General features: G+C 36.0%; 2 protein-coding genes across 2 annotated transcripts; one reads left to right on the top strand and one right to left on the bottom strand.

Moving 5' to 3' along the window:
* Positions 1-280: 280 nt before the first annotated feature.
* On the bottom strand, positions 281-2,000 carry LOC135609018 ((+)-piperitol/(+)-sesamin synthase CYP81Q2-like). The gene is made up of 2 exons (XM_065102108.1): positions 1,173-2,000; positions 281-981 (listed from the first exon to the last, which is right to left on the bottom strand). Exons 1-2 carry the CDS (start codon positions 1,707-1,709, stop codon positions 367-369), a joined length of 1,152 nt encoding a protein of 383 aa, XP_064958180.1. The 5' UTR covers positions 1,710-2,000; the 3' UTR covers positions 281-366.
* Positions 2,001-8,264: 6,264 nt separating this feature from the next.
* On the top strand, positions 8,265-14,287 carry LOC135609017 (aspartic proteinase 36-like). Its single transcript, XM_065102107.1, has 12 exons — positions 8,265-8,598; positions 8,784-8,907; positions 10,297-10,724; positions 10,824-10,980; positions 11,550-11,632; positions 11,733-11,829; positions 11,994-12,066; positions 12,206-12,382; positions 12,554-12,678; positions 12,924-13,025; positions 13,104-13,201; positions 14,001-14,287. Exons 1-12 carry the CDS (start codon positions 8,342-8,344, stop codon positions 14,155-14,157), a joined length of 1,878 nt encoding a protein of 625 aa, XP_064958179.1. The 5' UTR covers positions 8,265-8,341; the 3' UTR covers positions 14,158-14,287.
* The last annotated feature ends 859 nt before the right edge of the window (positions 14,288-15,146 follow it).

Genomic DNA, 15,146 nt, shown 5'->3' with positions numbered 1-15,146 from the left:
GAGTCTGTTATTGGAATACCAACATAAGGCTGCCAAGGAGTCGGCCTTTCGGCCTGTTTGGGCCTTTGTTGGGTCTTCATTAACGGATTGGCCTTTGTCGATCATGTACTGCAACTAGGATGAGATTTGATCGAATGATCTTGCTATCAACGGTCAAGATCTCAACAGGTTCATCCGACTGACAATTTTCATACCTCAACATAAGATAAGTGAGTCAATTGTATTATATTAATAATATTATTTTGGAACCAAAGCGATACATTAAGGTGGAGTACAGATTCACATGGAGAGAAGATAGGAGAAGAAAACATTGCATAGTATGACACTCGTGGGAACTCCATAACTCATGAAACCAAGCAGGTCTCATCAGAGTTGTGACAGGACCTCTCTCATGGCTTGGCGAGGCATGCACAAAGCCTCCAAGGGAACAGCCATGGGAGCGGTGAGTCCCTCGCTCTCACTGAGATCCACCTCCTCTTCTCCAACTCTCCTCCACTCAAAGCACTGCACCAGAGACGCCAGCGCCAGCCCCATGGTCTTTTCGGCCAGGGCTTGCCCCGGGCACCGCCTCCTTCCAGCTCCGAAGGGAATGAACTTGTATCCTTCTCCTTCCTCGGTCTCGAACCGCTCGGGCATGAACCTCGTAGGGTTTGCCCACACCTCGGGATCTCTGTGGACCATATGTGCATTGACCAACAGCATCGTGCCGCGCGGGACGTGGAGGCCTCCTACCTTGCATTCCATGGTCGACTCGCGTGGGACCAGGAGAGGACCCGGAGGGAACAACCTGAGAGTCTCCTTGATGACACTGTTGAGGTAGCGGAGGTTTGAGAGATCAGAGTCCGCCACCAGGCGCTGATGACCGACGTGAGTCTCTATTTCGTCGTGAACCTTCTGCAGGGCTTCGGGATGGTTGAGGAAGAGCGCCATTGCCCATTCCATGCTTACAGAAGTCGTATCGGTTCCTGCTAATAGCAGAACCTGGGCATCCAAAACCAAAAGCACCAATCAAACACAAACAAAGTTGTATATGTATACACGCGTAAAACCAGAGAACACCCCATACCTATGATTGCGAACACAATCAAAATAACACAAACAACTTACAGATCATTCCCAAATGAAACTTGAATCTACTATTTGATCTTAAACGTTATGGTTTTTCTCCTTACCTCTACCATTCCTTGGGTGATATTATATGTATAAACCTGCGGATTCTCCTCTTGCATGGAAAGCATAACCACGACAAGAGTCATGTCCGCGTCACCGCTCTCTGTGCACTTTCCTTCCTTCTTCGTCCGCCTCCTTCGTATCTCGTCGACGATCTCCTCAATCAGACCATCTATCTCTTTCTCCAACCTCTGCATTCGCTTCTGGAGTCCATTCACCCCCACCCACCTCAAAAACGGCATGAAGTCTGCAGGGTTCGGAATGGAGCTTAACCGGAAAGCCCCTTCCGCCATGTGTACAAACCTCTTGCCCTCCCCAATGCAGCACCTGCTTCCCGTGATCATCTCCACAATCATGTCGAACGTCGTCTCCATCAACCTGGACCTGACGTTCACTTGCACGAAGCAACGTTCTGCGGAGGAGGTTGAGGCTCCGAAGAAGCGATCTGACGTTTGCCAGAGGTGCAAAAGAGGCCAAGTGAGCAGGGGAGAGTAGACGAAGGGTGGCAATGCGGCGAAGGCTGCGCCAGCGAGCGCCATAGGGGACTACCGCGAAGGTGGTACCGTTGTAGTTGAAGTGTTGGCTGGAGAGGAGGAGGGAACGGTTGGAGAAGCAAATATCGTTGGTCGTGAAGCACTCCTTCGTGGCGGAGGCGGAGGCGACGACGAGGACAGGGCGAGAACCGAAACAGAGGAGGAGGACAGGTCCATAGCGAGCGCAGAGGTGGGTTAGAGCGTGGTGGGGATGACCTCGTGGCAAATGGCTATGGCCAATGATGAGAAGGGGAAGGAGGCCCCATGGGAGCTTACCAAGACCCAGACGGCGGAAGACATAACAGAGAAGAAGAGCAAGAACAAAGAGGATACAAGATCTGTTCCAAATTATTAAGTTTGTCTCTTTATAAATAATTATAAGTTTTTAATTTTCAAGTATCTCCTCTATGTAATTCTATTTTCAACCCTGATTTAGCATCCAACAATTGTCTTGGTCATGCTATCTGTTCAATCATCGTGATAATTAGTGTGAGGTGATGGTTTTTGTTAGGATGTGATGAGTCCCATATTAAATTAATATGAGGTAAATAGGACATGATTCAAATGCTTAAGAATAAATCTAAATATCTTAGAAGTACTAAATATAATTTAAAATATTTATATTGTGAAATAAAAAAATATAATATATATGATTAGGAGATGAGGAATGATCGATTGTCACATTCTAATAATACATCATGGAAGAGGGGTATAATAGCATTAGTATAATATCGTTCATGCATCACTATCACATAAGTTTTGGTAAAATATCACAATCTAATTTTATTTTTTTAATTTTAAATTTGATAATAATACTTAGCCTAATGTGCTATGCTATCTCGCAATGAACAAAAATACATACATCAAAAATTTTAAAATTTGATGTTTGTAATATGAATGGTATTAAAGTAAAAGGGATGTAATATCCCTTTACAATAGAGTTTGCCATATTTTTATTAGGATTTGATATCTATTGATTTATGAAATCTCATCCAATTTTATTTACTTTTCACCTCATGAATAAGGTTGAGATATAGACACATAAAAATTGTATATAAAATTTTCTTTCCAACCTTAAAATCTTTTATCATGTATAATATAAGCCTAAATAAGAAATATTTAGATTTTCTCATCTTGATATTGATAGTTTCCTAATGTATTCAATTAAAATCTTATCGTTATCAATCTTTGTCAAGTGGGTCATGTCACACTTATTTAATTTGTATCTAGCAAGACAAATAAACCATCATTAGTACAATACCATGGTGACATATCACTAGAAGTTTTGATAAAATATCATAATCTAATATTTTTTACTTCTAAATTTGATGATAATACTTAGCTCAATTACTATGCTACTCTTGATGACTAGTGTGACATATATCATGTTTGTAATATAAATGCTATTAGAGTAAAAGGGAGTTTGTCATATTTTTATTACATAAAAGGGATTTGATATTAGTTGTTTATTTTTCACCTCATAAATAAGGTTGAGATGTAGACAGACACGCAAAAATTATATATAAAATTCTATTCTCAATCGATTTAGAATTCAAACTTTAATTATAACTAGAACTTATATGCATGATGTAAGCTTAAATAAGAATTATTTAGATTTATGATCTTAATATTGATCCTTTCCTAATATGTTTAATTAAAATCATATTATTAGACATCTTTATCAATCAGGATAAGTCAATCATGTCACATTTATTTAATTTATATCTAATAAGATAAATGAGCCATCATTAGTACAATATCATGGCGACATGTCGCTAGTATAAAAGTCTTGATAAGATATCACAATTTAATTTTGGTTTTTTTAATTCTAAATTTGATGATGATACTTAGCCCAATGTGCCATGCTAACCCCCCAATGTGCCATGATAACCCCCCAATAACATAGATACTTTTATAAAAAATGTCACGTTTGTGATTTGAATGTAAAAGAGACAAAATATCTCTTTATGATGGAGTTTACAATATTTTTATTACATAAAACAGATTTGATATTTGTTGATTTATGAAATCTCATATATTTTTGTTTATTTTTCACCTCATAATCTTCCTTCAACCTTATATATATTGATGATGGTACTTAGCCCAATTGCTATATACTGTCCTAATGACTAGCGATACATACATCATCTTTATAATATAAATGCTATTAGAGTAAAAGGGACATAATCTCTCTTTATGATGGAGTTTATCATATTTTTATTATATTAGTTGTTTAGTTTTTACCTCATATATAAGGTTGAGATGCAGCCACACAAAAATTATATATATAATTCTTCCTTCAACCTTAAAATCAGATTTTAAGTGTGAGTAGAACTCATTTGTATGATGTGAACTTAAATAAGAAATATTTAGATTTTATGATTTTGATTTTCATCCTTTTCAAGTGCATTTAATTAGAATCATATTGTTAGGAATTCTTATGATGAGTGAGTCATGTCACATCTATTCAATTTGTATCTAGTTAGACAAATGAGCCATCATTTCAATTAGTATAATATCATGTTGCCACATAAGTTTTGGTAAAATATCATAATATAATTTTATCTTTTTTAATTCTAAATTTGATGATTATTTTTAGGCTAATATGTTAGATTTTATGATCTAACTAATTGGTTTATATATATATATATATATATATATATATATATATATATATATATATATAACATAATTATATATTATCTTAACAAGATCTTTATCTAGTTATGTTAATGGTAGAATGTTATAACATAATTATATATTATGTTAATGGTTGAATGTTATAACATAATTATCTTAACAAGATAAATTATAAGGGTAATTTTGGATTACATTAGAAAATATTAACGGTATTGTATTACATAAAAGCAAGCACGACACTAATGATACATAACTGCTATAATTCACATTTTTAGTCAAATTTAATGTAGTATTATTATTTTTATTTATATGCATATAAATAATTTTCAAAATTTTATAATATAATTAAATAAATTTATTTTTTAATAAATTTATTTTTTAATAAATTTATTTTATTTTAAATTCTTTTTTTTTGTATCTTATCAATCAATAGACGAAGGAGAATTTTATATTTTATGGCCCTAATTAATTGGTTAAGATATATTGAGATTTTAATTAAATTCTAATTATAGTTAGTATACATTATGAGAAAATCTACTTATATTAGTATACATTATGAGATAATTTTGATGAAAGAAACTTTTTAAATTTTCTTATTCAGACCCTTGCTCTTGGTTATTTGTATAGGCATGACCTTTTAAGGATTATATTACCATAAAGATTTCTTTTCTCATATTTCGATAGGTAGCTACTCTAACAATTATTGTGTTCCTAAAAATAGAAAAAAAAAATGAAAATCTAGTTTCTTATGTAGATTTATAATGCATGCATATAGTTATATAGTGTGAATGTGTGATGTAGATCACAATGCATTATTTCACAATATCGGAGATACCTATTAATTATTGTCACATCCAGAATTTATTTATTTATTTATTTATTTATTTCCACACAGGTCAAATAGAGAAACATCCTTTATTCATCATCTATAATCATTTATTACAATTCATTTATTCATCAAATTACAAATAGAAAAGTAAACATAGTGATGTTAACTTCAAGAGTCATCCTAGTGGCTCTACCTAGCGGTAGAGGAAGGTCCGCTCTCCACTGGAATCCGATTTAGTACTAGAGGGAGGCTACTCTGAAAATCAAAAACAAAGAAAATTCAGCAACGCTGAGTAGGAACCCCAAAAGTCAAATCAAGATAAATACATAACCAAAATTTAATCAATCATCCCATTGGCGTATATCAAATACCCGAAGGAGCACTCCCCCAACAGCGGATGGAGAGGCTTTATCCTACAGGATGAGTTTGTGTTCTCCCAACAGCGGATGGAGGCAAACTCATATCACACTCCCAACAGCGGATGGAGTGGTGTCCCACACCCGCCAAAGTGGGGACACGTTCCTCCCAACAGCGGATGGAGGAACCGTCCAGCCGCCACGTCTGACGGCCCGCTAATCCCCGAAGGGAATCGCCCTACTTGCCCTTGGCAGGGAAATAACATAATCTCACACTAGTCATGTCCATATAGGGATGAAATAACACATTTAAACATTTCTTTCAAATATCATCAATACCAAATAATACAAATTAGCCCTCAATTGACTTGAACTCTAGTTCAATTGATCAAATTGAACTCTAGTTCAATTGATCAAATTGAACTCAATTTACTAGGACCTAACTGAACCGATCTCGAATCCTTATTTAACTGGTCTGGAACCACCCTAGACTAGTATAATTTGGATTAGATTAGATTCAATTTAGGTTAAACTAACTTGAATAAGTCAATCAATTTGGAATCACCCTGATCTAGACTAATCAAGCATAGTTTAGTTCAATCAATAATATTGGGCTCAAATTCAACAATAATATTGAGTTAGATTAAGCCAGCTCATCTACTAGTCATGTGCATTATACATGACTGGGCATGCATCACACAAAGCTGGCCCAGCCTTGGCCCATGGACTGGTCATGTGCATCGCATGTGACCGCCTATGATGGTTAGGCTGGGTTAGCCTACGGGCCAAGGCCTGATCCGTGGGTTGGGCCTGGCCTACGGGCTGGGCCTAATCTGATTAGGCCTAACCAATAGGCTGTGGCCTGACCTATGGGTTGGGCCTGGCCTGTGAGCAATTTCAATCCAAATAATATATAATTTCATACCGCAACATATATTCACTAGCAATATAAACAAAAAAACATAATAACGCATTGAATGATAGACGAGGAGATAAGCTTTAAAACAAGGTAATAACATTCTAATTTGAATGGAAATCATAATACATTAAAAGACATAAACTTTAATATAATGAAATAACCTTCTAAATTCATATAAAAATCATGCTTTCAATACATATAAAATTTCAACATATTCTAGTCAAATTCTAAATCATACAGAATAGCATATTTTAAATTTCAAATTAATGAATATCACAAAAGATTTTAGATAATATATTTTAATCTAATAATATTTTAATTCAGATAAGATTAAAGATAAACAATAATATCAGAAAATATCAGATAAAACATATAAATTTTTAACATCTTTAAACCTACAATAAAAACTTAATCATGGGTCAACATTATACAAGCGATTACTTTAATGTAATAATAAAAAAAATTTAACAATTAAAGAATTGATAAACATTTTTCAAACTACAAGCTTTCAACATTCAAAGAATCAAAATAAAAACTAAAACTTTTAAATTTAAGAAAGACAGGGAAACATACCTCTTGTCAACAGTGTGTAACTACTCGTTCTCTTGTCAATAGGCTGTAACTCCTCGTTCCTCCTGCTGTCAGGCTCGACTAGGTGAGGAACGAAGGAGAGAGATCCCCCCCTTTAAATAGGAGGAGGTGAGCCTCTATTAAGGGAAATAAATTTTAATTTTCGTATTTATTTAATATAAATTATTTTCATTTAATATACTACCAAATATGATATCATCATATTTGGAATACTTACTAGTTATTTCCTTAATTCATATCAACAAACAAGGAAGTTTCCTTAAATTATAATAACAAGTAAGGAAAGAAAATCAATTCCTAACTTAAATATTTGATGTGATTACAATTATCATATTTTAAAGGTATATAATTTCTTTTATTTACGATACTTGATTTTAATTTTAACATAAATTTTTTATATAATAATTTTTATTTCTTATACAATGTGTTATGTTATCCCTAACAAACAAAGATATATACATGAAAAACTTCATATTTATAATATGAATGCTATCAAAGTAAAATGATATAATATCCCTTTATAATGGAGTTTGTGATATTTTTATTATATAAAAAAGATTTGATATCTCTTGATTTATGAAATCTCATCTATTTTTATATATTTTTATCTTATAAATAATGTTGCACAAAAATTATATATATAAATTCTCCTTTCAACCCTAAAATCTACTATCAGGTATAAATCGATTCCGAATTCAATTATTAAGTATGAAGAGAACTCGTGGATTTTGTATACAATTTTGAGAAGTCTATCACATCACCGTGATTCAAATTACATGTACGAATTGCAATGGTCAGATTTGTGGAATACTGTTGACTTCCTCCATCGCTTTGATGGATTCATGTGGAGGTTCCCGTCACATTACGCCAACTAACTTCTACCCCGCTTCCGCTTCCGCTTCTACAAGAGTTCAAGAAGAACCAGGTGTGAATGATCCTGCTGGGTTTCATCCACCGTCGGATGCGACATCCAAAGGCTGTCGTGGAAGACGTGGTTGCTCCGTGATTCGCAAAATGGTATCTACTCTCTTCCAATCTCGTCCGCAGCTTGTTTCGATCAATGCCGTTCACGGAAAGGCCATATTCCCACGTCGGTTAAAGTCCATGGGCCCCACCGGTGCTAGTTGATAGTTGTCTAGGGAGTATACCAAGTCGAAGCAAACTATAAAAGGCGCCCTCAGGAACTCGCGGCGAAGTTTTCCCCTTCTTCCCGTTTCCTTCCCCCCTCTCTCGCCGGCAATCCCCACCTCCCACTGGCACCTGCACCGCGGCCTTCTCGAGCGGAGTCCTTTCCCCGATCTCCATGGCGCGAGCCAGTGATTGGATTGCCGCCGCCTCCTCCTTCATCTTCCTCCTCTTCCTCTTCGCGGACGCCGCTAGAACGCCGGAACCCTCCCTCCGTGCCCTCGCCACGCATGGCGGCAAGCCGAACTTGGTGCTGCCGCTTGTTTGCTCCCGCTCGAACTCCACCCGCCGATCCGTCTTGGCGAGACGCTTGCTAGGCGAGCAGGTCACTGCCAGAGCAAGCATGAGGCTCTACGATGATTACGTCACCAATGGGTGCGCCCCGCCTCTCTTTTCCTTTCTCCGTCCGTTGATCTCTTGTCTTAGATTCGAAATTTCTTCCAATTATTTTTTACCTACGCTAATGGATTTAGCGTCGCGGGTCTCTCTGCGATGATTAAGTTTCATTCTTCAAGATAGCTTCTTTTTGCTAATCGATTAATGTTTATGCGTATCTTTAGGTATTACACTGCAAAGCTCTTTATCGGAACACCGCCTCAAGAGTTTGCCTTGATCGTGGATTCTGGGAGCACGGTCACTTACGTTCCTTGCTCCACGTGCGAGCAATGTGGGAATCATCATCAGGTATTTCTTCTGTCTTGATGGAACTGAAATCACTTTTCTTTTTCTTCTCTTTCTTTTGTTCCAAACAGAAATAAACACATTGCCCGATACCGAGTTATAATGCAAGGCAACCAGAGCTCTTTTTTGGATTGATAAGTAAATAGGTTGCACGATCGATGGATTTGTTCTTACTGAAGATACTGCGTTTTTCAAGGTCCACTTACCTGCCACCCTTGTTAGTAATTGAGAAGGCCTCTATTGATGTAGACCGAAGGAACACAGCTAACTGACTAGATTTTTTGGTAAAGCAGACTGATTATACTTGAGTTTTTTTGTTACAACTTTGTTATAACATGGATATTAGCTAGCGTGGTTGGCATAGACAACGAAACACTAAACCAACATAATCATAGTACTGGAGCAAACTGCTTTTATATTTACTAGTATTGTGGAATTATCTACACTATTGACCACTTAGAACCATGAATACATTTTGTTAAGTGTTCTATGAAAATTTTAGTAGCTAGGGAAATAATTGTAAAAGAATCTTTGGACAGTTCTGCTGTTATTCCTAAATGACTAAACCTTGTTTTGTGAATCCAGCATGATGTGGCTATTTGTTTGCTGTTCCAAGTCATTTCCCATCAAAATGAGTGGACTCTGAAAACCTGTTACGCAAGTTAGCAGGGAAATCTACGTTATATGTCATAGTATAAGATCATACAATGAAGATAGGTTATGATCTGGCATTGAAGGATCATGAATTTGAATTTTTAACCAGAAGTTGGATGATTTAGAGAATAAGTACAGTGTACCACAATGACAACATAAACGGATTATTTTGTTATTATATATTCACAATATAAAAGCATTTAAAACTACAGAATTCCTACATGCTGCTTCACTCATTTTGTCTTCTTCTGCCTAGATTCATGTTCTTTGAGTCCCCCCAAAAGCTTATCTTAGATTTAATTAATGCAATTACCAGTGATTTGTTATGTGTGACATTCTTCTCCAACTAGTGAATGGAAAGAATCACACATTTGCCTGTTACCATTTCAGTTCTGAATTCTTTTTCAGATGCTGGGCTGTTAGACTTCCTCTTCATGTACTTAGCATATAATAGTCAAGCATGATTGTTGACAGCTCAGGTTATTTTACACTTGAATAAGGTGCACCGATATAAAAAAATTGTAGAAGATAAATTACTGTTGTCTTATTTCTATGCTTCAGATTCATTAAGGTAATTTATTGCTCTTCTTCCATTTATTGGTTTGATGTGGTGAATGTATCTAGATGTCCATTGGTTTGCTATATTGTATCTTTGAATGTCCTGATAACTGAAGATATATGTTATGGATGAGTAGTTTTATATGGCTTCTCACCTTGATTCACACTGTTGATGTCTAGAATTTGAGATTTGAACCTGATTTGTCAAGCACATATGAGCCTGTGAAATGCAATGATGATTGTACCTGTGACAAGGAGCAAAAGCAGTGTGTTTATGAGAGCCAATATACTGAAATGAGCTCTAGCAGTGGTGTGCTTGGTGAGGACCTTATATCATTTGGAAAAGAAAGTGAACTTAAACCTCAGCGTGCTGTTTTTGGCTGTGCAAATTCTGAAACTGGTAATTTGTTCAATCAACATGCTGATGGAATAATTGGGCTGGGCCGTGGAGAGCTCAGCATAATGGACCAACTTGCTGACAAGGGTGTTGTTACTGATTCATTTTCTTTATGCTATGGTGGGATGGATGTTGATGGAGGTGCAATGGTCCTTGGTGAGATAACTCCACCTCCTGACATGGTTTTTTCCCGATCAGATCCTATTCGCAGGTACAACAAATCTTTTGTTTATTGGAGTGATCAAGTTTTGTTTCTCTGCATGTGCATTTGACATATTTCTCAGATTTACTTGTCCTGGGATGGCAACAGCCCATACTACAATATTGAGCTGGAGGAAATACATGTGGATGGTAAACTACTGCATCTTGATCCAAGACTATTCAATAGCAAGGATGGCACAATCTTGGATAGTGGAACCACATATGCATATCTACCAGAAGAAGCATTTATGGCATTTAGAGATGCTGTAAGATTCCTTTCTGCCTTTTTATGTTATGTGTTTTGTTTCAACAAATATCAATTATGAATTTTGGACAGGTTTAATTGCAACTAGTAGGATCTTTGAAATTTGAACCTATGATAATTGTATTCTATTTTCCCATTATCCAATAGAATTTTGAATTACAAGATACTGTTGTATGTTAACATGTCATGAGTTGCTGGCTTTCCTGGTTTTTCTGATAGTAGAAAGTTCCTATATACATTTGCATAGGATCTGATATTGGAACTTATCTTTTGGGGTTTCTTGCTAATGAAGATATTGAGCGTTAAAATATCAAATATTAAATATTAGTCTCAAAATTTACAGAACTACACTTTGTCACTTTTTCAATAATGTGTCAAAGCTTTTCTTTTCTTCTTTTTTCCATTTTGACTACTACTTGCAAAACAAAAGTGCAGTTTTTTAACTTAAAGAAAGCTTTATTGAAATGTTGTATTTTTTTATTGATAGCTTTTAACCTGGTGCTAATGCCAGTTAGAATTTGTCACCTTTTAACTGGATTTGTCTTGAAATAATGTTCTCACATCTCACAGATCTTGAGCAACTTACATTCTCTAAAGCGAATACTTGGACCCGATCCAAATTACAGTGACATCTGCTTTTCTGGTGCTGGAAGGTATTGTAGCGATATTATATCTGGAAATTCCTCATTCTTACAAGTTTATGACTAACTTTTGAATGCCTTCAATTGAAAACCTCCTTGGAACTGTTCCCAGTGATGTCTCTGAACTCTCAAAGACCTTCCCAGTGGTTGATATGGTATTTGGTAATGGAGAAAAGCTGTCGCTTTCACCAGAAAACTACTTGTTTCGGGTAAAGGTGGCTCTAAATTCATTATAAATTTACCAATGTAATAGGTGGACATTGTCCTGGCTATTGCTTAGTTGTTATTGTACTATTTGCTAATGTTCTATTAATAATTACTTTGGTTAACTAATGTGTTTTTTCTGTATTCTTTATGTATTTCCAAAATAAAGCATTCGAAGGTTAGTGGTGCTTACTGCTTGGGAGTCTTTCAGAATGAAAAAGATCTGACGGCAATTTTGGGGGGTATGATACCATATTCATAGGACCCACAGAATAGGATTTGCTTATGTCAATGTTTCATCTTTTAACATAGTTGCAAGCTCTGTTATGGTAAATGATACTTCATCTGAAAACTTCCCATATTAGTTGTTTCTCCTGGCAGGTATTATTTTTCGCAACACTCTGGTAACTTATGACCGTCAGAATGAAAGAATTGGTTTTTGGAAGACTAACTGTTCTGTATTATGGGAGAGATTGCATAGTGATGGAGGCCCTACACCTGGAGTTTTAGATTTTACAAATTCAAGAGTGAATGACTCACCAACTCCTGTTCTACCAGGTAATTAACTGCCTACCTGCAAACAACTTGAAGACAACTATTTTCTAGTATTTGAAGATTCAAGTTGATCGTTGGCTTTAGAATTGAAGTCAAATAGGATATGCTGAAAAATGGATTTATTTCTGCGAGTAAATAACGTAGGATTTGTCTTGATTTTTTTGCTTTTCTCAGATCTGTTTGAAAGTGGGGTCATTACCTTCGACATGATTTTGAACATTGCATATGCTGAACTATTGCCCCATGCAAAGGAATTAGAGGAGCTTATCGCACATGAGTTACAAGTTGATATAAATCAGGTGAGGTTGAACTTTTCTGTTTTGTATTTTGGGAAAAGCCCAACCTTTTGGGATTTACAACTTGGCCATTGTAGAGATTACGAGGTAAAAGTGCTTATGTTTGGGTCATCAGGCAGAAACTAGTCTTGTTATAGTCTTCGAGATGTCATTGGGACTGTCTCTATTTTGTCATAGATCTGCAAGATATTATAGTATTTATTTCATAATCTCTGTATTGTTCAACAGTGGAAGTTATTTGTTTACAGGTTAATTTAATAAATATTGCAAGCAAGGGAAAGAGTACCATGCTGAGATTGGCGATTTTTCCAGCTGCATCTTCTGGTTTCTTTTCTGATACAACAGTGATGGTAACATTTCTATCTGGCGTCTTTCCAAAGGTTAACATTTTTACCTTTCCGACTTACAGCAAAAATACTAATATGCAGGATATAGTATCTTTTTTATCTGAACATCGTGTTCAGCTTCCTGAAAATTTTGGAAGTTATCAGGTGGTTCGATGGAATTTTGAGCGTCCATCAAGAAGGTACTGAAATTATCAATCAGCAATGAGTTTATCTCCTTTTTTCTTTTTGTTTTCCGGTTGTTTATCTACTGTACTCGACAGATACAACAAAGGAGTTTGCCTTTCACTTGCATATTAATTTTAGGTTCCTTCTGCTTTGCCAGAAAAATGGTTGAATACTATGACATTATGCTGGCAATCTTCACCTTATAATATGCTTTCAGTGTCTAGTTTTGCAAGTAGATAGATTTCCTACACAAGTGTACTGGTCAGGTCCTACAATATTATCTAAGTTATAATAAGTTCCACTAAATTAGATTTACATCTTTAGAAATTGAGTTCAGCTGCTTACAAGCACAAAAACTCAAACCATGCAAAAAAAGATTGAGAAAGGTTCTTCAAAAATGTACTAGAATTTAATACTCCGTTACCGATTTGAAGTTTGAGCCACTAGCTTTCATTGGCATCTCATGCTGGAGTGGTCCTAGCTTGAGTTGGCTGAAAGATCATGTCTAATGTGGAGCTGTTTGACCACATTAAAGGCTAAAGCAATGCCATGAATGAAGAGTAAACGTTTTATTGGGTAAAACTAGTACAGTTTATGAAGAATCACACTTGTCACACCATTATCTTCAACTGCTGTTTGTCTGGATTAATGTTGGATCTTCCTTTCTGGTGCACATCTTGGTGCTTTATCTAAATTTTTTTAAACTTGTTGTGGTGGTATCTTTTTATTGCTTTCATCCTCTACTTTTTCGTTTGTCATGAAAATTAAACTTCCTTATTTTCTTGTCCTAATTCAAGATCTTATGCTCTGTAGTACATGGTGGGAATGGCGGACAATGTTGTTACTGGTGGGAATATTACTCGCGGCTTTCCTCCGGTTTACAGCCCTCTCGATGTGGCCCGACGCATCCAGGCCTTTGGATGCACCTCTTCCTGAAGAAGACTTTTGCCCCTTAGCTCGATTCATTTAAATCCTGTTCTCACTGCCATCACTGTCGTCAGAAAAGCTCAGCTCTTGCATTGAAGCATGTCGATGGCTGATGTAGTGATACAAGCTTACAGAGGGAACATCCTAGAATGATTTTGACTTTGGAAGTTTTGGCCATGTAACAATATGTTTAATTTTAGAAAATAATAGAAGCTGGAAATAGATCAGACCTGTATTTTTCATTTTCTTGGACGTTTGGAATAGATGATAAATCAACATAGTTTATACTTCATGGGAGATAATATTCTTGGGAGCCTTGACTGCAAGCAAATTATCTGAGGAAGAGCATAAAGATGAGAGTTGGCAAGTCAGCAGATAAAGGAGAGGGTGTCGCAGGTTACAGTGTCGTTTGTCGCTCAGCTGAGCACCAAAACTCCCTTACTTTGGATTTGCAGGGGCGAAGTGCTGCCAGTAATAACATTTGAGAGTCTGAGATGATAAAAAAGATGTAGAATATGTTAATAAATAAGCAATAAATTGGTGGGTTACAGTTATGACAGCTTGGAGTAAGGAAGATAGTAGGAGAAGACCAGTCAGTGGCTTGGTTAATGTGGCAGCAAGAAGCTTCCTGCTCACACGCCAGTAGCAGAGAAAAGGGGTGGGTTGATTACAGTGGTATGGAGGCAGTAACCGAGTGCATCCGAATCCAGAAGACTAGAGGTGTTTGGTGAAGAAGCACACAATTCCAGAAGGGAAGCAACTTCGAATCATTCTACCTTAAAAAAAACAAAAAGACCTAATCTTCCCAAGAACAGATGTTCAATGCTCTCTCTCTCTCTCTCTCTCTCTCTCTCTCTCTCTGCATATCCTCTGCTATTAGAACAATGGCACTTGATGCAGCAATAATTTAGTTTATATAATATTTAAATAACTTTTATTAGTTAAATATAATTTAAATATATTATAAGTAAAAATACTATCTATTTTTGAAGAAAATAATAAATTGTATATTTGATTTGATACAATTATTTT

The sequence above is a fragment of the Musa acuminata genome, chromosome BXJ2-4, assembly GCF_036884655.1.
Source record: "Musa acuminata AAA Group cultivar baxijiao chromosome BXJ2-4, Cavendish_Baxijiao_AAA, whole genome shotgun sequence".
NCBI lineage: Eukaryota > Viridiplantae > Streptophyta > Magnoliopsida > Zingiberales > Musaceae > Musa > Musa acuminata.
This window is presented reverse-complemented; position numbering and strand designations above follow the sequence as displayed.